Consider the following 21690-nt stretch of genomic DNA (forward strand, 5'->3'; position numbering starts at 1 on the left):
CAAGACCGGCATCATCAGAGGAGTTTGCAGGCTTGATTTTCCACTTCTCCGAGGTTTTGCTTTTTTCCACGCCCTCTCATAAAACGATTTTTTATTTCCATCCCCTTGATTTCCACGCCGCAATATTTCTTGGATTGGCCGTTCCTTTTTTTTCTGCCCCCCCCTTTTTTTTTTCTTGCCCTTTTTTTTTTTTTCCGCCTTTGCCGTTGCTCAGTCCTTGGTGCATCCACCGCCCAGGAACAGGAAAGACAAGAAAACCACTCCACAAAGTCTCCTTCAAGACACTCTCTGCTGCAGAACAGGCTTCCCAACTCCATCAGCGCAGCAAACAAACTCCTCAGGGCTTTTGCTTTCCCCTTTTTTTTCTGTTCCTTTTTTTTTTTTTTTTTTTTTTTAAATTTGCGGGGGGCGGAGGGCCAGGAAGGAAGAGACAAACTTTGTGCTTTTAAAGATCTGCTGGGTACTTCTCGCCCCTCTACCAACCGGCGGCCTTTAATATACTGCCAGGACCCTCCGCGGGTTTCCAGGGGAAGATCTTCCCCTTCTCTACGCTCTTCTCCCCCCTCTCCCGCTCGCTCCCTCCATCCCCGTGTCACCCCGCCGCCCCCGAGCCGCGGGGCCGCTCGCAGGGGGGCGGAGGACCGGCGCCCCTCGCCCGCCGCGCCGGCGGGCCGGTGTATGTCGTGGCGTGGGCTCCGTACGGGACTCCCGGTGAATGAGCTCCGCCCGCCTCTTGCCGCCGCCACTGCCCGCCTCGGCCCTCACCTCCCCCTGCCGGGGTGAGGCTCCCTGAGGGATCGCGGATCGCGCCTCCCTGCCGGCTGCCCGTCTGCGGCGGCAGGCGTCCTCCGCTCGCTGCGGCGCGGCACGCCGCGGAGCCTACCCGCCTCTGCGCCTCGCTATTTATTTATTTATCCCTCCCAACTCCCGCGCCCCGGCTCGGTCCGGTTTGATCGCCCCCCCCCCCCTTTTTTTTTGTTCCCCTTCCTTCCCCCTTTCTTAATTTTTTCCGCATCCCGTTTCGCCGCGCCGCCGGCCGGGCGCGATGCCGCACGTGGAGATGCTGCTGCTGGCGGCCGCGGCGCTGTGGGTGTGCGTGCGCGGGCAGGAGCCCGGCGCCAAGGCGGTGGCCGATCGCTACGCCGTCTACTGGAACAGCACCAACCCCAGGTACGCGGGGCGGCCGCGGGCGCGCACCGGGCGCCGGGCTCGGAGCGGGGGGGAGGCGGGCGGGGAGCGGCGCCTCAGTGCTGGCGGCTCTTGCCCAGCTCCTGCAGAAACTACCCCGGCTGCAAGATGGGGCGTAAAACTTTCTTTTTCGGAGGGCTAGTGCTGCAGGCAGCGATGGTGGGGCGGGTGGTGGTATTTTTCTCCTCTTGCCCGTCCACCCTAGTGCTGCACCACGCTAGCCGCTTCCCCGGGCTCGGCCGCCGCCGGTCCGCGGGCGCCGGGCGGATGCGCCCCCCTTGCGGCGTGGGTGCCCCGCGCCTGCGGCCGAGCGTGCTCTAGGAGTTTGGGTGGGATAAGGGGGTGCACGTAGCGGCCCCCCGCTTGTTCCTCGGCGGACTCGTGCGGCAGGCGAGGCGCGGTCCCGAGCCGCCCGCCGGTAGCGGGGAGCTGGCCCCGGGCAGGGAGGCGGCGGGGTGTTGTCTCTCTCCCCGGCGGGACAGCGGAGCGGCCGGTCCTGGCTTCGCAGCAGCCTCAGGCGGGATCGCTGTCACGGGCGACAACCGCGGCGGAGGGGTGGCTTTCCCCCTGCCCTGCCTTGCCTTGCCCTGCCCTGCCTTGCCCGACCGACGGGGGGCTCTCCCGGGCGGGCTAGAGGTAACCATGAGGAAGCGAGGTAGGTACGCCGTCCTTGGGCCGGAGGGATGCCCGTGCCGCCGGGTACAGGACAGCGCATCGCCCCGTCCAGGCTGAGCCGTGCTGACACAGCCTCCCCGCTACCTTCGCGCCCAGGCGCGCCGGAGGGATTCCGACAGCAGGCTTTTGCGTGCGCTGAAACCTACCTTCTACTGGAAAAGGAGGTTTAATTTAATTTTTCTGGGGTTTTCCCTCACGTTTTATCATCAGAAAATGTCAGTCCTGCACCAAATAATATCCATTTGTTTCGGTAAAGAGTCACTTGGGTATTAAATTTTTTGCCCTGTTAAAGTGCATGTGAGCAGACTTACTTTTTTTTTTTATTAAACCTGTCAAGCCTAGTCTAAGTAAATTTGGGGACATTTTATCTTAGGTTATCTCCTTTTTGTGCTTCTGATACTGCTGTTTGGTTTGAGATTAGCACATTGATTTTTGTCACAGGTCATGTTTTTTAATCTCTGTTGCCTACAGAAAACTACTCTCTATTCCAGAGTGGCTTCAAAATAGGTGATGCAGAAGTTAACAGGCAGAATTTTCAACTGCACAGAGTTAGCTGGCCTTGCCCAGCACTTTAATACTGTGTTCCTGGTAACAACGCCTCAGGGATAAATAGTTGGCACAAAAAGCTTGACACAAAGAGTGTTTATGCAAAGTAACAATCATGCTTGGGAATGGTGAGAATCTATAATTTTAAATGCCTATCTCTGCATTCTCCTCTTACATGTGTTACTTGAAAAAAAATTACTCAGTGTAAATAAGACAAAAAGTTATATCTCACATCACACATCAAAGAACATGCATCCCAAAAAATTCCTTGTCCCTCAAAACCAGAGTTTTTTCTGTTCTTAGGCAAAATTAAATGTAACTGCTGAAAAAAATAAAGTAATATTTGCAAATCCCACTGGGCAGAACGAAAACTGTTGAAGAAAAATAGGTTTGACTAAATGCACACGTTGCTAGTGTAAAAGCTAAAATAGCGCAAAAATAACCTTACCTTCAAGATTTTTCACTTTTGCTCTCTTGTGTGTGATAAGCTTACACAATAACCGCACATAGGTAAAGCTAGTTGAAGGTACAAGCAACACTTACCTAGTCTTAGGTATTGCGCATTGAATGGGTTTGTAAGGATTTGTGTAAGTTTAATTGTATTTTATTACTGTGAGTGAAACCTCTTCTTAGTCCAACATTAAACATCAGCAGATTGCAAATAAAACTTAGTTTTGTTTTTCTTCCAAACACTAGAGAAAGAGTTAATTGTAAGATGTTTCTAAACCTTCCCTTTTAAAAACAAACATTTCTTCTTGTCTTGAAATATTCACTGGGCTCTCACAATGGAAGTATCTATTTAGACATGTCATGTTTATATGTGAGTTAAAATGTGAGAAAGAGCAAGGTGCAGATGTGTTTCTCCTTTGTTTTATACAAAGTGTGCCAGCTTTTGTGTGTTTTCCAAGTTACACGAGCATTACAGAAAAACAGGCAAACACCTGATTGGTAGCTGTAAGAGACCCAAAGAAAAGAAAATACTTCAGTTTTTAATTCGCTTCATCAGAATCTAAGCTGCAGGCAAAATTCACTTTGGTTTATCAAAATTTTTAGAGCAGTTAACAATGTTGTAGGAATAACTTCGCAGTGATTTATCTGCTTCCAGAAACAGACTTGGGAGATGAACAATCTGGTTTTTATACATTGGAAGTAAATAGGGATGCTTACTTGGTGATAACCATTTGAAATTAGAAGACAAAATATACGTCATTCTTTAAACACAAATGCAACCATTGTGCTTTAGCTTACTTCTTTATCGTATTTATTCTCAATTAAAAGTACTGTAGAACTAAATAATTCACTTTAAAAATGAAATGTTGATAATTTTGATAGTGACTAAAGGCATTCTAAATTAAGGTTTCATCAAAATGTGAAGAATTTAATAATGATTGTACTTCCCTCAGATACGATTATCTTTAGGTTTTTACTTATGAAACTCCAGCAATTTATTAAAATACATAAAGATCTCATCCTTATTAAAAGACACATTAGTAAATTGGTGAGTGGCCCAATTAATAAGTGCTCTTGGTGTCAACAATATTTGGTAAATAAAAAATCATAAGAGTCTATTAGCAAGGTTCATATTACATTTCTTGGTTAGTTGCCAAAGTTCTGCTAGAACAATTAAAAAATGTTATATGATCATTATTGTTAGCATGTATGAAGAACAAAGTTACATGTTCTTACAGAGCCTAAGTCTGTTCTTAGAAATGTTTTAAGTATTCCTGTGCCTTGTTTTTGTTATGTATTTAATTATCAATGTACATGAAGTACCATAAATGCTGTAGTCCAATTCCATATGAGAATATGTTTAAGTATTAGGATTTTGAAGTATAATGAAATGAGGTTTTTTAATCCTTGTTTTGTGGATTGAAAATTAATCCTCAAGTAAGCTTGAAAATGTACACTAATATTTTTGTTATTTATGTAGGCTTAGAGTTAAGTGTACATAAATTCTAATTATCACCTTGAAGTGCATTAGTCTTTCAGCATTGTTTGCATACGTGTTTTTATATGAGACAACAAGATATTACTGTCAAAGAATATTATTCTGAATCCACCACTTAAAATAGTTTGGGGAGTTTGTTTTGTAATGGAGGATATTCATTTAATCCTGATTACTAATGTCCTTGTAATTAGAATTCAGTCAAAATGTCATTTATCTGGGCCAAATTTTGAAGCAGTCTACTTGTTTAGTGCTTGCTACTGCTTTTAATCTTGTCAGAGTTCAAGCTGAACCACTCGTGGTAATTATTGCTACTTTTTTCTGCTTACAAGATTGTGCTTCAAGATTGTGGTTTATATTTAGGTATTTCCCTATAAGTTCTTTCAGTGGCAGGTTATGTAGCTTCATAAACCGTTACTGGTTTCAAGGTAGTTAAAAATACTTGCATTTTAAATCCAGTTTCTGGTCATATATAGAGGCCAAACCTTGCAGTCTGACAAAAGCAAATATTTTTTATCAGTAGTATTATTGGATTTGGCTATATCTTATACAAGAAAATGGTTTATAAAGTTACATTGACAAGAGAATTATTATAAAGACATAGGATACTGATACATTTTCTGTTTGTGTATTTATGTGGATAACAAAATCAAGAAATCAGATGCTAATTAGAGAATTTAGACACTGAAAAATCATTTAAACTTCAGCTGGTGTGTTCCTATAATTAAGCTGGATACCACAATTTGATCAATATTGCTAGACTTTTTTTTCTTTTTTTTTAAGATGGACACTTGGAAGCAGCGAGAAGAAAAATTAATAGATGCTTCTGAAAATTCTATACATAGACCAGAATTTCACAACTTCATTTAGGTGAATTTTGCAGCTCAATATTTAGGCACTGATTCAGAAAAGTATCTGACTTCCCTGAAGTGTGTACTGACACACTTAAGTTCTGTTGCAGTTGTGTGGATGAATGGATGTCTACTTAAGTGCCTCCCTGAACCAGTGAAATGCATAGACTTAATTTTGTGAAGCTCAGACGGTGGCCGCTCATGCACGCCTGGCACTTCTGAGGAGTATGCTGGCTGGCTGGCTGGATGTCCAAGTATCCTACCATCCATTTATATGTGTTTGCAGATTTCACCATGGCATCTTGGTTGTATATGCTGAGGTCATGTCGCTGGTTTTTGGTTTGGTTTGGCTTGTTTGTTTTCCATCTAGAAATCGTTCTGCCTATGTACAGAGATCAGGGAAACCATGCAGAAAAGGTTGGAATTGGAAGAAGGCAGTTATGTGTGTTAAGAACAACTGAGAGAGCTGAAGAAATCTCTGACTGATTTCTTGTAATTAAAAGATCAGTAGTAGAGCCTTCAATTCTTTACACCTACTTTATGTGCTTTTAATACTTTCACTAACACCCTTTGTCTCCAAAAGACTATTGGTGTTTATTTTAAAAGTGAGGTTTTGAAACAGTTTGAAACATTCTGTGGAAAAACTACATAAAGAACAATAGTTTCATTGGCTTCCACCTTGGTATGAGAGGCACCTCGTTAAGTGCTACATGGTCTTCATTAAATGCTTCTTATTAAATCTTTTCTAAATGGACGTAGTGAGGACACTTCACTGCATTCTCTCTGCTAGCCCTGTATCCTTTTGGAGAGGGACAGATAAAGATGAGCCCTCCTTTCTCTCCCCTGTTGCTATGATCCCAGCAATCTACCAGCTTCACGCTGGGCTGAGAAAATGAATGAATGCAATTAGTCCTTCAGGAGTCATGGTCTTTGCAGTCATATGGAGAGGCATATGTAATGTATATACATTCTTATGCAACTATGTATGCATTTCAATGTATGTATACATATATATGCATATATATACATATGTATATATGCATTGAAGTGCGTCATTAGAAGGTGATGTGATGTAGAGTAAATCATGACTGTAATGTGAGAAAAAAATCTCTGAAAATGAAATTTTGTAATTGATGAAATGTTTAGAAAATGAATAGCTTTACAAACTAATTCCCAGGTCCCATCTTTCAGCTATAATATTTTGTTTTAAAACTAAAAATAATAAAAAATTGTTTCTAGAATCTGCGGTTTAGTTCTTAGCCATCTTCCTGTTGTGCAGTTTCTTCGCATGCTAGTAGTCCCTGGGTCAGTGTGTGGGCAGGTAGGTAAGCAAGCACTCAGGAACGCAAATATAAAATGAAACAGAAGATTACAGAGATATGCTTTGAGAATTCTCTGGATTTATTAGAGTGCCTTGTTTACTGCTACTTCCTAAACCAGTCCATCGCTGGGCAGAGTACTGCAGTGTTGAAATACTAGACTTTAAGGATGTACCTAAAGATAGCTGGTCATTTGGATCACCTTAGAGAAGATGCTAACAAAGACACAATCTTTCCTGGGGAAAGCATGAGTTAGACAGTAGTTTGTCCATAGCTGTGAGATGTACCTCTCTTGCTTTGGCTCACTGTTTGTTTTTCAGTTTTTTTAATACTTCAGTTAGAAGTATTTTGGAACTGGGATTTTCTTCCAATAATCACTCTTTGCTCTGCTATCCAGTTCTGAGCATTGTTTTTCACAAAATATCTTTAGTCTCATGATTAATCTTCCAGTTTTTCTGAATGGTGTAATTCACTGTTGAGAATAAAGGCCCCTGTTTTGTTTAAGTTTTCATTGCGCTTGTGCTTAAAATTTAGTCAGTCAGCAATACACCAGCATAATGAAATGGAAACGTTTGGTTTAAAATAAACAGACACGTTATTGAAATTGCTTTCTGGTGGTATTATAGTTATTGTGAGTAAGCCCTACTGTAATGTACTTCGGCATAGCTGAATGGAAGAATAGAATCCTTCACGCATTAGAAGTCTTCCTTGCATTTTTGCATTCTCCCTATTCATTGTAGCCTCTACAGGCTAGATTATAGTTGAGCTCATTTAAAACGGTGGGTATTATTTTATAGTGTGCAAACATGTATAGATGAAATCCTCTTTTTTAAAGAAACTGAGTATAGGTTGTTACATTACAAACTCACAAATTCCCACTACTACACATTTTTTAAAATAATTTGTGTTAAAATCAAGTATTTGAAAATACATTACAAAGGATGCTGTTCTGTGAGGATTGAGATTGTATTTCACTCCTGTAAAACACCAAGGTTTCCAATAAAAGAAAAATTACACCCCCATTTTTATTTTTTTTTTTTTTTCATCTGGGGAAACATTCTTCATATTTTACTGTTGACGGGTTGATAAAAATACATTGTAGATCCTAGCTTTATGAAAAAAAAATGTTTATTTTTGACTACTGCAAAAGATAGAGAAATTGTTTGATACCCATGTTCTGTTCACTGGTATGCTAGGCATTTTATGGCTATTTTTCTGTATAAATGCATGACCAGTAAAAATAGTGTCAAAAGAAAAATCAGCTAAAGAGAAGATGCACAAGAGTCCTATTAATTAGCAAAATCTGCTTGAATTGCTAATACCAATTCATAGCAAATTCTTCAGGTTGGGCAATTTTTACTTGAAAAGCCCTGAAAATTACAATTCTTATTGTCACTTACATTATAATCTGGTGGAAGAATTTACCCGTCCATGCTGATATATGACATGGAAAAAAGCATCTTAGACTGACAAAACCTGTAAGTACACTATTTGTTAATTTTTACTTTGTAGTTTTCTTTTCCATCATCAAATTAGCATATTAATCTAATGAGGAACTGTTCAACAGTAATACCCACAATAAAAATTTTTACTTCATGTTTATCACTGAGTAAATTTATATTTTTTATTTGTTTTCATCAGACTCTTGAAGGACAATCTTATTTGACAGGCACCATTTTTAGTTTTTGATGACAGTAATGAAATGGTGCTGGAGTGCAGAGAAGGAATGATTTCCTTGTGAATTATCTGGTGAGGTGAAAAATGAGATAAGTTTGCTTTGATCATCTGCTGCTAAAATCTTTTTCTTCCATTCTTAAAGATAAAATTTAGCCTCATGGCATTTAGAAGGATGAATATTTTAACAGAATGTATTTTGTGCCATAATTAATATTTGCTGTGTAGCATTGACATTCTTTATTTGTTGAAATAATACAATTTTTCCTCCCCAAAATTATTTCATTTTTATACTTGTGGTTGGATGCTGGCCAGTGGCGGGCATATTGGCATTGTGTGAGTTGTTCATCAGTCGTAGTTGAATGCTGCGGCCTTTCCCTAGTGGGTAACAATGAAGCACTACCTTTTTGTGGACTTTAAAATAGTATTTTTCATATTCATATTACAGTTCAGAAGAAATTCCTTCTCTCTACAGATACTCAGATCACATTATCTTATCACACAGGGAAATATATAACATATAGAAGAAATATATACTAATTTTTATTATAATACTAGTTCTGTACATAGGATTTTTTTTTTTTTTTACTTTACATTTGTTTTAATTTTGTAAATAGATCTTATCTCAGTCTGTGGCTTTGAAACTGGAGCTGAATACATTAAATATTTCCATCAAAACTAAATTGTTGTTTTGGTAGTGCTGTGTAAATACAATACAGATGTATATTTTGTGAGGAGACAGAAAAAGTGAGTATTTTACTTTACTTACTGGTAGGCTTGATGATGATCTTTGTAGCAGAGTTACTGGTCTGAGATGCTAGTTCATCAGTGTGAGGTAAGGACTTCTAGCAGCTTTACTGATGTTGGGTCCTCCAGAATTGTTAAAAGTTGTTACAAAGAAATTTGCTAATTAATGTTGTTAATGAGGAGGAAAACCAGTTGTATTTTTTGGGTGGGGATTGGGGTTTTTTTGTTTGTTTGTTTTTTACTTTGGTTGATGTCTAATCAGATTTGAAAAAAATAGTTATGTATTTATACAGGCAGGGCGTTTGGTGAACAGAAGTTAACAAAGTAGGAGCTATCAATCCTGCTCTCTTTCCTATTATTTCCAGAAAAGAAGGAAATAAAGAGAGACTCTGGAATTTGAAAGTATTGACCTTCTGACATGCACACACAGCATGGTCATTGCATTGGCACATAAAGTGCCTTAAGCCACCGTAATGGCAAACTGCATTTTTGAAGTTACTGATATGAGAGCCAGCTGGGTGGGGGATGGAGAGCCAACACTGATTCTGCAGCTATTTGCAAGTTACCACTTTAGAGCCAGACAGCTTCACTTGTATATTCGCAAACTTACCACTTAGGAATAATGTTGCTTTGTTCAGCTTAGCCAGGGATTTGTGACTGCTACATACGCTTAGAACCGTTTGGTCCAGAATTGTGTGGTCATTCTTCATAGAGATCTGCTTCACAGAGTAATTTCATTCATCTGGTGGTGGGGGAGGGATGAGAAACAGTGAAGGGACATTCTAATATAGCATTCTTCAAGGAAAATGTGCATCCACATTAGCTGGTCACTTTTTTAAAGCTTTTTAAAGATAAAGGCAGAGATTTGGAGAAAGTAGTTAAAACCCAATTCAGACCTGTGTCTTCAGAGTACATGTGATCTCTTGGATAGGCTCTCCATGCATAGTCTGCAAAAGACCTAATATTTGATGTACTGCAACATCTCTCTCCCCCCCCCCCCCCTTTTTTTTTGTTAAATTATTATTTATTTATTTGTTTACGGTTATTGCTCCAATACACTTACACATCTTTTTGTGGTTCTCTTGGGGCTTAGTTTATTAAAAATTAGTGATCCATCACTAAGCGGGGTACAGTATAAATACCGGTGCTCCCAAAAGGGAGTTTTCATGCCAAACCAGAAGAAATAATAGGGATACAAAAGCTGCCAAAAAGCGTGTCTCCCAATTGCTAATTAATCAGGCGAAAAAGCACCTCAGCAACTACAGTTGAATGTGGGACAGTTTATTGTAAATAGGAATAAAGATGTGTTAAGGGGGCATAGTATCTTTTTGTTTGTAGCTATGTTTAATTAAAAAAAAAAGTCAACTTTGTGCCAGAGTTGGTGGGTAATTCTTTTACCTTGATGACATTGTCTGTGGATAGACCTCTTTCTAAAAAACCTCATGCTACTTTTCAACACAAAAAAAAGCCCCAAACATTTTATGTATTTTTTCTGTCTGTTTTTAAGGTGGTGGTCATTAATAATAATATCTATAGACAATGAGCAAAGCTTTAGAAAAATACTTTAAAAAACTCATATCTTTGGTAATCTGGGTTACAAGGTGTGGGACAAAAAGAACCATTGCTGTGAATATCTCGTATCCAAAGCTGCCAATCACTTCTGGCACAGCTCCCATCATGGTCGCTGTGCCCATAATTAAATGCCTGTCATTAGTGTATTTTTCCATAACATTTACAATGGAAAAGGCAAGGGGTCCTTGCAGAGCTATGGCTGTCAGGGGAACAATAAAAACTAATTACACACTCTGCTGTCACCATTGTCAGCTCTCCTTTTGGGGGGAAAGAACATGGAAAGTGTGTGCCTAATAATTATATATATAAAATTATACATATACAATACCCAATTGGAAAAACTCAGTCATAGTGCAGTGACATTTACTTGGAAGTTTATTATTCCTCCATTCAAAAGATGTTAATTCCACGGTTGTATTTTTCCCTTCACTTACGCCTAAGGTGCATACACTTTTCCCTTTGCATTTCAGTCACTTTTGCCACTATCTTTCTTTCTGTCTTGCACACTTTCTGGTGAACTGAGCTTTCCAATACAATTGCTGGGATCAAAGCCGGTATTTGCCTGCATTTATTAAGTGGGTGCAAATCATCTTATCCTTTGTATGCTTTTGCTTGTGTGCTGCATAGTAAACTGGATTTTTTTTAAAAGGCTGAATGAAAGCGTCTAGTTTGAATGTTCACCTTTTTTCTATTTTCAGCTCATGGTGTGCAAGTCATCTTCAGTGAAATCAGGTTAAGATTTTGGAGTAGTACAGTAGCAGCTTTGGTGAAACGTGTGCCAGTTCTATTTATCAATGCACAAATATTTCCAAATGCAAGCAAAAGCGCGTAATTGCAGAGTGAATTATCTTGAATGCTGTCCTTAAAGACATTGAAAGAGTGAAGTTGTGCCCTCACCCTAGTATTTATTTTTTTTTTTGGTAGCCAGTAAAATTGAGTAATTTATTTAAGCAGATTTTTTAGCCCATTGATTTAAAAAAGAATAGATCCTCAGAACCAGAATTTTGAATGTATTTATGTATCTAGAGTTGCAGACGGGAGCCATGTGGGATTTTTGAGACTGCTTGGTGCCTAACTGTCTTAGATTTTATTTCTGCTTTTTTTACACCTTTACGTACTTAAATACCTTTCAAGAAATGGTCTCTACAGCTGATTAAGGAAAATAGTTTAAATAAATATCATAGTTTTAAAAAGTTGCTGAAGTCAGTAGGAGCTGATGGGTACTAATGAGGAAGGGAAGTCCATTTGAATTGTATGCCTCAATAGCTACTACAGGATCTAATGTTGGTCTTTTGATGCTTTTTTATTGCAGTGTTTTCAGCAGTGTTCAGATAGAACTATATTGAAATAAAAAGATTCTCCTACTGCTTTGGATTGGAGTTGATTTAGGTCCTGTATTGATGACTTAATGGGGTAGTTTATCAATAAGAGTTTCAGTAGTTAGGCTTGTCAATTTTTGTGAGGCCACGCAATCTGCGTGAATCAAATTTAGTGAGAGGGCACAGCAGCATGGGACTATATATCCCTGTGGGTATTTGTTTGGGTCCAAATAAGTTCTGAGACTGAGACTTTTGAACTTTTTGCAGAGTCGGGACCTTCACCTTGGGTGGGGGGCTGAAGAGGGTAAAAGTGAACTTGATAGAATGAGTAGTTGCTTTGCTGTTAGCAGTTTCAAAAGTGAGAATTGGCTTATCGTACATGATTAGCAGATAGACGTTAGTGAAACTCTTGAGGTGTTGGATGCCTCATATGGTGGAGAACAATTTGGTATGTGCCAAAAAAAATCATTAATTTAAGATCATGAAGGTAAAATTAATCAGATAGAGCAGTACACCAATTGGATATAGGTTATGTATTTTCCAAAGCACTATATGCAATAGCTTCTCTCTTCTAGGTAAGATATTCCTTAAAGACCAGATTGATCTTGTGAATGTCCAAACAGGATAGAGTTGTTTCCTCACTGAAATAATTAAAACATTGTATTTAGGAAAGAAGTCTCTGTTTTCTAGAAAATAGAACAATAATCTTCTACAAAACAGAAGGCCCTGTTTTGCTGGTGAATGCTGCTTCTCCTTGTAAATGTAAACTCTTTGAGATACATGTATGTGTGTGTGTATATATATATACACATACTATGTAATTTATTACCTGTTTACAAAAATGGTGAGCAGGGATTCTTGTCATGTGGCATATCATTGTTGAAGCTGCTGGGAGAATGCGAAAGCAATTTTTCTTGAAGTAATTTCATTTAATGGAGTACCAACTATTACATTTTTCTCGATTTCCATTGGACTTGCTGTGTCTGTGAGGTACAACGTAATGACAGGAAGATGCCTCTTTCAGGAAATGTGGCACATGTTTAGTTTGAGAAGAAGGATGTTGATGAAATAAATCTCTTTTTCTTAAAATCTTTTCTCACAAAACAAGCAAGTTCTAATTCTCAAACTGTATACATTTGAAATTTGCTGATGTTTTGTAGTCTCTGTGTTGGTAGATCCAGTTGTAAGACATGGGGTCCAATTTAATGTTACTTGTATGTATTTGTAGTGAGTTGCCTGCAAGGTTCCCAGAAATCTTTGAAATTTTCTGTGAATTTGATTTTTAAAATATTTTTTAAAAATGTCCTGTGAGTGTTTAATAGCTTTTTATGTTGAGTTCACAAATGTTGTAAAGGAATGCATACACAATTTTATTGAAGAACTTACGTCTTAATCATTCCTCAGACAAACTACCGTTACAAAAATACTAGAAACACTTCCTGTGGAGAGCATAATTTTGCAACATGCTTAATAGCATAATCCTCACTTAAAAAATGAAATATAAATCAATCTCTTAACACATGGTGTAAAAGTTGTATTGTACATAGGATCTTCACTAGCAGAAGTTCCATACATTTATTGAGGGTTTTGAGAGTATATTCTTCATTAAAATAAAAACAAAATAAGAAGACTGTTGTTATTTGCAGTATCTTTAATCAAGGTGGTATGAAATTTCTCATTAAGGTTAAGATTCACATTATCATAACAAGTGACATTGTGGGTGAAGAAGGAAAATTTATTGGAGAGGTAGATTATACTTGTTTCTCATTATATCATGGCTATTCACCGCATTCAAATTCCAAGCAAACCCCTTCTCTATATCTTAACTATATAAAACTTACTTGCAAAGAACTCTTCATAAAGAGAATATCCATATTCACTGTTTCTAGTCTGAAGCATGATAGTTAGCTTAAAAAAAAAAAAAAGTTTTTTTAGTGATTTACAGCATCACTTTAATATTACTTTTTCAGACCCTGTCTCTGACTGAACTACATTTTATAGCTTACTGTAAAAAGAAATCTCCGTTTTCCATTTTTCATACTAGCTGTCTTGATTTAGTGCTGATGTAATGGCCTTCTTCAGAACAAAGCATTTGGAAGAGTTTCATAAGCACTTTATTTTAGGTGTAGAGTTTGGAGCTAATATATTATTACTGATGAAAGCAATTTTGCCTTTGTAACTTCTGTGAGTAAATCAGATCGTTGCAGTGCCCAGTTAAGATTTCTGTAATGGTTTTTTTTTTTAGGTATGGCAGAGGAATGATTGCATCTTCTTTGTGTTTGCGTGGTTATTTTCTTCATAAAACTAGTACAGTGGATGCCTACAAGACTTGATTTTTAGTTTAGCATTAGTATCAGGTAGGTTTAACCCAATCTTCTTGAATTGTTTTCTTTCATATTCGTTGATAAACGATCGGGAATAGTCTGTAAGTAGTATTCTGCAATATTTGTCTAACAAACAGAGGGTAAAAGAAATAGTGTGTTAACCTGCTCTAACCTAACTGTGCTAGGTTTGCATGAAATTTCCGTTGAGTGTATTGAATTGTTGCGGATGTTACTTTTTTTTTAAATTGCAGTAATAGAAGAGAGTGAAGTAAATGTCAACTGTTCAGTCGACGGTACTTCACCTGCCTCATTCTCTTTTATTCCTGTCCAAATTTCAAAAGCGTTATTAGTAATGCTAAGCTATTTTAAAAAATAGAACATGATTAAATCTCTCTAAAATTATTTACCATGTGTTTTTATTTCCCATTTCTGTAAAGCCTGTTTTAATTTCAGTTGTTGTTTACTGAATGTTTTTTTCCTCTTCAAAACTTTAGTTCCATCTTAGCTACTGTTTTGGGCATGGTTACATATTTATTTTGTATATACTAAAGCTTATTTATCCATATATTGATTAAAATTCTCACCCTGCATATGGGGTTATGAGAAGATAATATAAAAGATGGGTAAGAGAAATTTGTTACAAACTGATTTTGGACCCTGCCTCATGATTTTATTCTTTTGAACTCTGTTTTGGAAACAAACATCTCTCAGTTACTCAGGAGTCTTACCTCTGTTGCAAATGTGTTTGTGTCTTCCTTTAATTGTACTGGTTCTTTCTACCTGTCTTATGGTGCTTCTAAGCTTTCCTGCATTTCCTTAAAGTGAGAGGAGTGGAATGGAAAGCAGTTGGGAATCCCATCCGATGTTATCAAATTTTAAAAATCAAAAAAAATGCCATGATAATATTCAACATTCTCAAGTCAAGTAACTCAAACAAAACTTCATGCATCTGAAAATTGAACATGCAAGGTGGAAAGGTGCATTTATTCTGCTGTTGCATGCCCTTTAACCCCAGGGCTGACCTAAAATATGTTTTTCAGGAGATCCTGATGCGTCTGAAGCAAAAGCTGTGATTTTTTCCTTGTTGTAACAGTGGTTTGTCAGACTCTGACTCAAAACTTTCAGTGGAGTCTAACATGAGAAAGCATGTTCAGACAGTACTCCAACCACTCTAAACAAAAAATCCTACAGCTGCCTTTCAGTTTGAACAGGTAAATAATGATTGTCAATCCAGTTGTACTTCCCTGTCAGAAACATGGTTCTAGGAGTTTTTCTGTATAATGTGGTCTATTATGGGGAGTAAGGGAAGAAGCCGAAGAGGAAGGGGAGAGATTCTACAAATGACCACCTCAGTTTTCTGCCAGGATGCTTCTTTTGATTTTGTTGGTTTTGTTGCAATTCTGCAAGCTTCTGGAAATAGATGAATATGTCTAAAGAAGTACAATTGCAATGCAGAAAGAAAAAAAATCCTGAGATTTTACTTAAATGTTTATTTAAAAACATTGAATTGTACTTCCTTTAGGTCCTTAACATGAAAAATGTCAATTCTTAACTATTTTTGTATCTTTGTTCTCTTCAGTAAGTTGAAGGTGTGGGTTCTGCTTATGGTTTTTAAACATCAGAAGGTTGTATATGTGCAAAAAGATGCATTGCAGTCTATGGTCATGCTATAATCTGTGGTCATGCTGTGACCTAGGTGTTGCAAAGAGAACAAGAGCTTTAGATAGTCACTGAGGTTTTTTGCATACTTCGTTTGCCTGTATCTAAATAGATTTGCAGATAGTAGCTATCTGATGTGTGATTTTCAAACTTTGCTAATCAGCTTTAGGGGAAAACTTACTTTCCAAAATATAAGTGGCTGATTACTCTTCAAACAAAAGTTGTGGTATTGTTCAGTGTCGTCTATGCCTTTCCTGCTCCCCTTCCTTTTTCCTTTTTGTTCTGTGACCATGAGTATTTCCAAGAAAAAGGAATTTTAGTTATAATCTGTTTATCCCTTATTTTTTACCTTGTTAGAATAAAAACGGATAAGGTCTTGGGGTTCCCGACTACTGCGTTCTGCTTGGAAGGAGCCATGATACAGTGGCTTCAAACTGCAGTAAATATTGACTGGGTCTCTGAGCTGAGCCTTGCTCCAAGCTCACTCTGAAGACTTGAAAGGATCCTATTGTTTCTTCTCAGTCAGCACTCCATAGCCAAGGCTAAAGTATGAATGTGTTACGAGAAGAAGGAAGGCAGTCGGGGAAATTAAACAGTGAACACGGCTGAAGGCATAATTGCAGAGGAAAGGGAAGCCTCCAACAAAAAAAGGGCAAGGACTTGCTGTGTGTTGCATGAAGCTTTGCAGAAGTGGAGTGTCCAACATCATCCACTCTCTTTCTGTATGAGGTGCTAGATGAACCTAGCCTTAGCATCATTTAGGTAGGATTAGGTGGGGAAAGTGTACCAACTTTTTCCTTCAGGGGATGGTTCCTGCCAAAGATTCTGCAATCCTTTGTGAACAGCTAGGCAGTGAAGGTGGATTCTTGGGCAGCTCTCTCTCCCTCACTGTTTGAGGCTATAATCAGAGCAGCAATGGATGAAGTATTTTGGAGAGTTTAACCACTGCTGTTCCTGTTCCATTTAGCTGTTGTCCTGGCTGTGCAGAAAGAAGGCAAGATGCAGAGGATGTAGTTTAATTAGGCCACCACTTTTTATTAATTCAGTTGGGAACACAGCTTGGCAATAAAACACAGACTGCAGATTGTTGTGCTTTCCTTGGCCAGTCCATCCTCATTGGAGAAGCTTCTGCCAGCCAGTGCCGGGCAGGTGATGGACCCCTGCTCTAAGGCAGGATGGGGAGCTGTCTCATCCTTTCATACCCTCCTGTCCCCTTTCTGTTTTCCTGAGGAGTGGTTTTTTCCTAAGTTCCTTTAAAATTCTCGTTTGCCAGGATATTTCACCTCCTTATAGGATAAGTGGTGTCTGCGTGGCTAATACAGCCTACTACATTACATTCACCTGAACTGAATCTCTGTGTGCATATAGATTCCTGACTTGCTGTGATGAAAGTGAAATTAATCTCACCAGGTTTCCTAGCTCTCCCCCTCCCTCCCCGCTCAAGAAAAGCCTTCAAAGAAAAATATGATTAGCATTGTACTTGCTGCCAGTCTTAAAAAATTCTTTCGTGCTGATTCATTTTTGCTTCTAGATAGGTGCTTCTTGATTGTGATGAAAGAGATGTGTCTTACACATTTCACAATGGTCAGCTGTCCTCATCCCTTTCTATTTTGTCTGTTATGTTCTCCATTTTCTCCTGTCCTTCAGTCTAGATGATGTAAGGAAACTTCAAAGGACCCATGACCTCCTTTTCTTCCTACTCACAAGACAAAAATCTTGCCCTCTACGTTTAAGATTACAGAAATGACAGCCTATCTATCTCATTATTGTAAAGCATATTGGGATATTTTGAATATGAAAGGAGCTGTATAAAAGCAAATTCTGTTTACTCTCCTCAGATGGGAATAGGATTGTTTTGTTACTGCACTGGTCCTTTATCTAGGAAGGAGAAGGGCTTGACATCACGCTAGTAACAGAGTTTGCACTGTGCTTCACTCGCACCCTCTAGCAGCACTATAGCAGGAAGAAACCCAGTTTTTAAGGGTGGGGTAGCAGAAGTTGGAACAAGGATGGTAGTTACCTGGAATACGAATATACTGTTGATAAGAAACTTCAAGTACAATGCCTTAAAGCCAGCAAAAACATTGTTTTTCAAGCTTGTAGAGAGCAGTACTATTTCAAAACCAGAAAAATTGACTTTTGATAATTAAGTAACACATTATAAAGTGCTGTGAAGCAATATGAATGAATTTTAGTTAACCATGATTTTAATTTCACTAGAGATCAGCCGATTTGGTGTGTGGAATACTTGAAGAATAGGTTGAAGTAGATCTCCCTTCCCCTGCCCCCCCCTGCTCCAGCAAACATTTTTTTCCTTTTATTTCCGTAATGAGAAGAATACTCTATATAAATATTGTATACTGATTGCCAGATCCTATTCAAGTTCCTTTATCTGTTCTGAAGACAGAGATGTGTAGTTGAGGCATTTGTAGTTGTGATACAGAAGAGGAAGATTTTTGATTATTTTTTTGTGTGCAGTGAATCTCTTTTCTTTGAACTAGTATTTTAAACACATTTTTACATTTTGTTAGTTTTCCAATTTTAACCATTACTAATGTTTTCTTCTATCTTGGAGTTTAAACCAACAGCTGGAAAATACATTTTACTGAAAACTACTACATCACAAATACCAACTTGAAAAAGTTAAACATCATTAGAATTTTTGTGTATGCTTTGAGTGCAAAGTGACTTTCAATAAAGCCAGTATAAGGAAACAAGTAACCAGAGTCTTGTCTAGGCCACTTCTCTTTTTTTTTAATATCCTTCTCATTTGTGTGTCTGCTTCCCTTTCTCACCTAACACAACAATTTTAATATGATGATCGATATTTTACAGACAGGAAAATTCAGAGTTACTGCGTCTGCCAACAATCAGAACAATTCTGTTATATGAACCATAAGATTTTTATTTTGACCTTAAAGCATGTGTATATGAAATATAATCATAGAATCATAGAATGGTTTGGGTTGGAAGGGACCTTAATGATCATCTAGTTCCGATCCCCCTGCTGCGGGCAGGGACACCCTCCACTAGACCAGATTGCCCAAAGCCTCAGCCAACCTGGTCTTAAACACTTCCAGGGATGGGGCATCCACAACTTCTCTGGGCAACCTGTGCCAGTTCCTCACCACCCTCACAGTAAAGAATTTCTTTCTAATATCTAATTTAAATCGACCCTCCTTCAGCTTAAACCCATGACCCCTTGTCCTGTCACTACACTCCCTGATAAACAGTCCCTCTCCACCTTTCCTGTAGGCCCCCTTCAGGTACTGGAAGGCCACAGTTAGATCTCCCCGGAGACGCCTTTTCTGCAGGCTGAACAACCCCAACTCTCTCAGCCTGTCCTCATAGGAGAGGTGCTCCAGCCCTCTGATCAGCTTCGTGGCCCTCCTCTGGACTCACTCCAATAGCTCCATGTCTCTCCTGTACTGGGGCCCCCAGAGCTGGATGCAGTAATATAGTGTAAAATGCCTGCATTTTGGAAGGGTTTGTTGTTCAGACTGGAAAACAACATATCATTGTACAAATTATCCCTCTTCTGCTTTTAAAATTTAGTGTAGAGTTGTTTCTTTGTACTTGCCTAATCAGCTGTTCTAAATGACACTCATTTGTGAATGCACTGGCCTATATTAAAAAAAAAATAGCCAATCAAAATTGTAATGTATTTATGTGCTCTTTTTCTTCAGTCTCATGTTAAAAAAACTCAACCAAACAAACATTGTGTGCCTTCACTACTGTAGTTGATATTTCAACCGTAACCATGAATTTTTTCGAAAGCTTATAAGTCTTGTTAGAAATATGGTTCTACTTTTTGTTTTGTCTCTGTAATGGTATGTTTATCTGACCACTCCATAATGCAGCGTTATTTTGTATGCTAACCAGCTGTTTTCCCATTTTAGCAGAAGCCAGTTTGAGAAACAGGTAGTTGTTGGTAACTTAGAACTGTGCACTGAGTTGCATCTGTTTTCTTCAAATTTTTTGATTCCTTTATTCTGTAAACATTTATCCAAATTTCAAATTAATATGATAATTGTACTGTACTGATGCAAAATACTCTCCTCCATATACAGTCATGCCCACTGTTTTTCTTAGTTCTACATTTATCTTTCTTGTTTTATAATAGCAAAATTTTATGATGGACACATATTATCACAAAATTGAATGGGTTTATTGCAATCTTCTTATTTTATTTTTTAAAATCTAATTCTACCAGTGTTTTCTTAAATGAACGTAATGAATTAAAATGTTGTAAGGGCTGGGAGTAGTTGAATTTTTCCAACACTCTTCTCAAGAAGAGTGTTTTATTTTACAGTAGGAGTCTGCAAAGAAGAAAAAATAATACGAAGACTTGTTAGGCATGTCTCTCTGAAGACTGAAGGAATGGATGCGGGGGCAGGTGGCAACATAAAGTTACATTGCCTAGTGCACTGCTAACTATTTACTGAAATATTATTTATTTATTATTTATTTATTATTTATTTATTATTTAACTATTTGCACTGAAAAAGACCTGCTTGAGAACAAAGGGAAGAAAAACCCTCATCTGTGCAGGTACTGATTTTCAGTTCAGCTTTCACCATAATCAGTTTCCCACTTTGATTGGTACAGCCCGTTTCCTATGGCAGTGTGGCATTTCAGTGAATTAATTGAAGTCACAAAACATGGTAGTGAACCGTTCTCCTAGCGCACAGGGTTTGTGCTCAGCCGGTCTGTTGCTTTAGGTAGATTAATCAGGGTTGTACACAACCTCTTAACTGAAAACAGTTCATGTGTCTCTACTTCTGTGTTTCGGATTCAGAAAGGAGTTTAATTTTATGTTCTTCCATATCAGTCTGCTAACCAGAATCTGCATTGTACTTGTTCATTTGTAACTAATGAGAAATGTAAAAGTTGAGGTTTAGCAGAACTAAACTTAATTTGGCTTGATTAGTCAGAAACAATAGAAACAATGGTACTGTAATTGGGCAACATAGTTTTATTTCTTGACAATCCAGTAGTGGTTTTCATTGCTATATTTAAATTGTAATGAGAGCATAATTTAGGACATGAAATTCAGGACAATATATAGGTGTATATTTTTCTTATGATACGTTTCAATTATTCTTGGGAAGGATTACTGGAATTGCTGCTTTTGCCCACACTGGGATATGTATATATATCCTGTATGTATATTTCATATTTCTATTAAAAATCCAGTTGTGACTTACACCAATGAAATAAAAGCAGTTTTACCAAACTGTTATGTCTAAGCCAGTTTTCTTCTTTTTTTCTATATTCTTCACGTTTGTGTTTATGCTTTACTTCCTTATTTCTCATCTAACATAACAGGTTTAATAGCATGATTAGCATTTTACAGCCAGGAAGAGTCAGGATGCATCAATGAAAGTTCTTTTTGAAGCGTTAAAATTTGCTTCTTTCTGGTATAGAGTCCACAACAGGCATGAGCATTTTCTTTTGTGTAATTACTTATCCTATTGCTAGGTATTAGAATGGCTCTATCAAACAGAGCATAACAAAACCCAACAGGTTCCTGAAGGTCCATTGTAGTTTGTAGTCTCTTATCTGAACTAAAAGTTCAGAACAACATAGTGTTATGTCATTTTTGTAAACAGAACATGAAAATGCTCTTTTAATCTCTGTGGATGTTAGATACAAGCCCAAATCATCTTTAAAAATCAAATGCCTAGAGAATATACTCACTTGTTTGACACAGGGATTTTTGCTAAAAGCTGCAGTGACCCTGTCTTGTGCAATATCAAAATCGACACATTTTTTACAATGATCTGTGCAAGTTTTGGCAGTTAAGATTCATGGTATCTGGTTTAGAACTCTGCTGTAATGGCAAATAAAAAAAAAGATACACAGTCATAT

The 21690-nt window shown here is 38.3% G+C and overlaps 1 protein-coding gene across 2 annotated transcripts in view; it reads left to right on the top strand.

The window, feature by feature from the left end:
- The first annotated feature begins 391 nt into the window (after positions 1-391).
- Positions 392-21690, top strand: part of EFNA5 (ephrin A5) — a 207273-nt gene continuing 185974 nt past the window's right edge. The window contains exons 1-2 of one of the 2 annotated variants that reach the window (XM_075740335.1): positions 1119-1170; positions 5138-5224. In XM_075740335.1, coding sequence (XP_075596450.1) covers positions 5175-5224 — 50 coding nt within the window. In that variant the 5' untranslated portion in view covers positions 1119-1170; positions 5138-5174. Of the gene's footprint in view, positions 1171-5137; positions 5225-21690 lie in introns of both variants that reach the window. The other variant, XM_075740334.1, reaches the window with a different exon arrangement.

Source organism: Balearica regulorum, chromosome Z (assembly GCF_011004875.1).
Source record: "Balearica regulorum gibbericeps isolate bBalReg1 chromosome Z, bBalReg1.pri, whole genome shotgun sequence".
NCBI classification, from domain to species: domain Eukaryota; kingdom Metazoa; phylum Chordata; class Aves; order Gruiformes; family Gruidae; genus Balearica; species Balearica regulorum.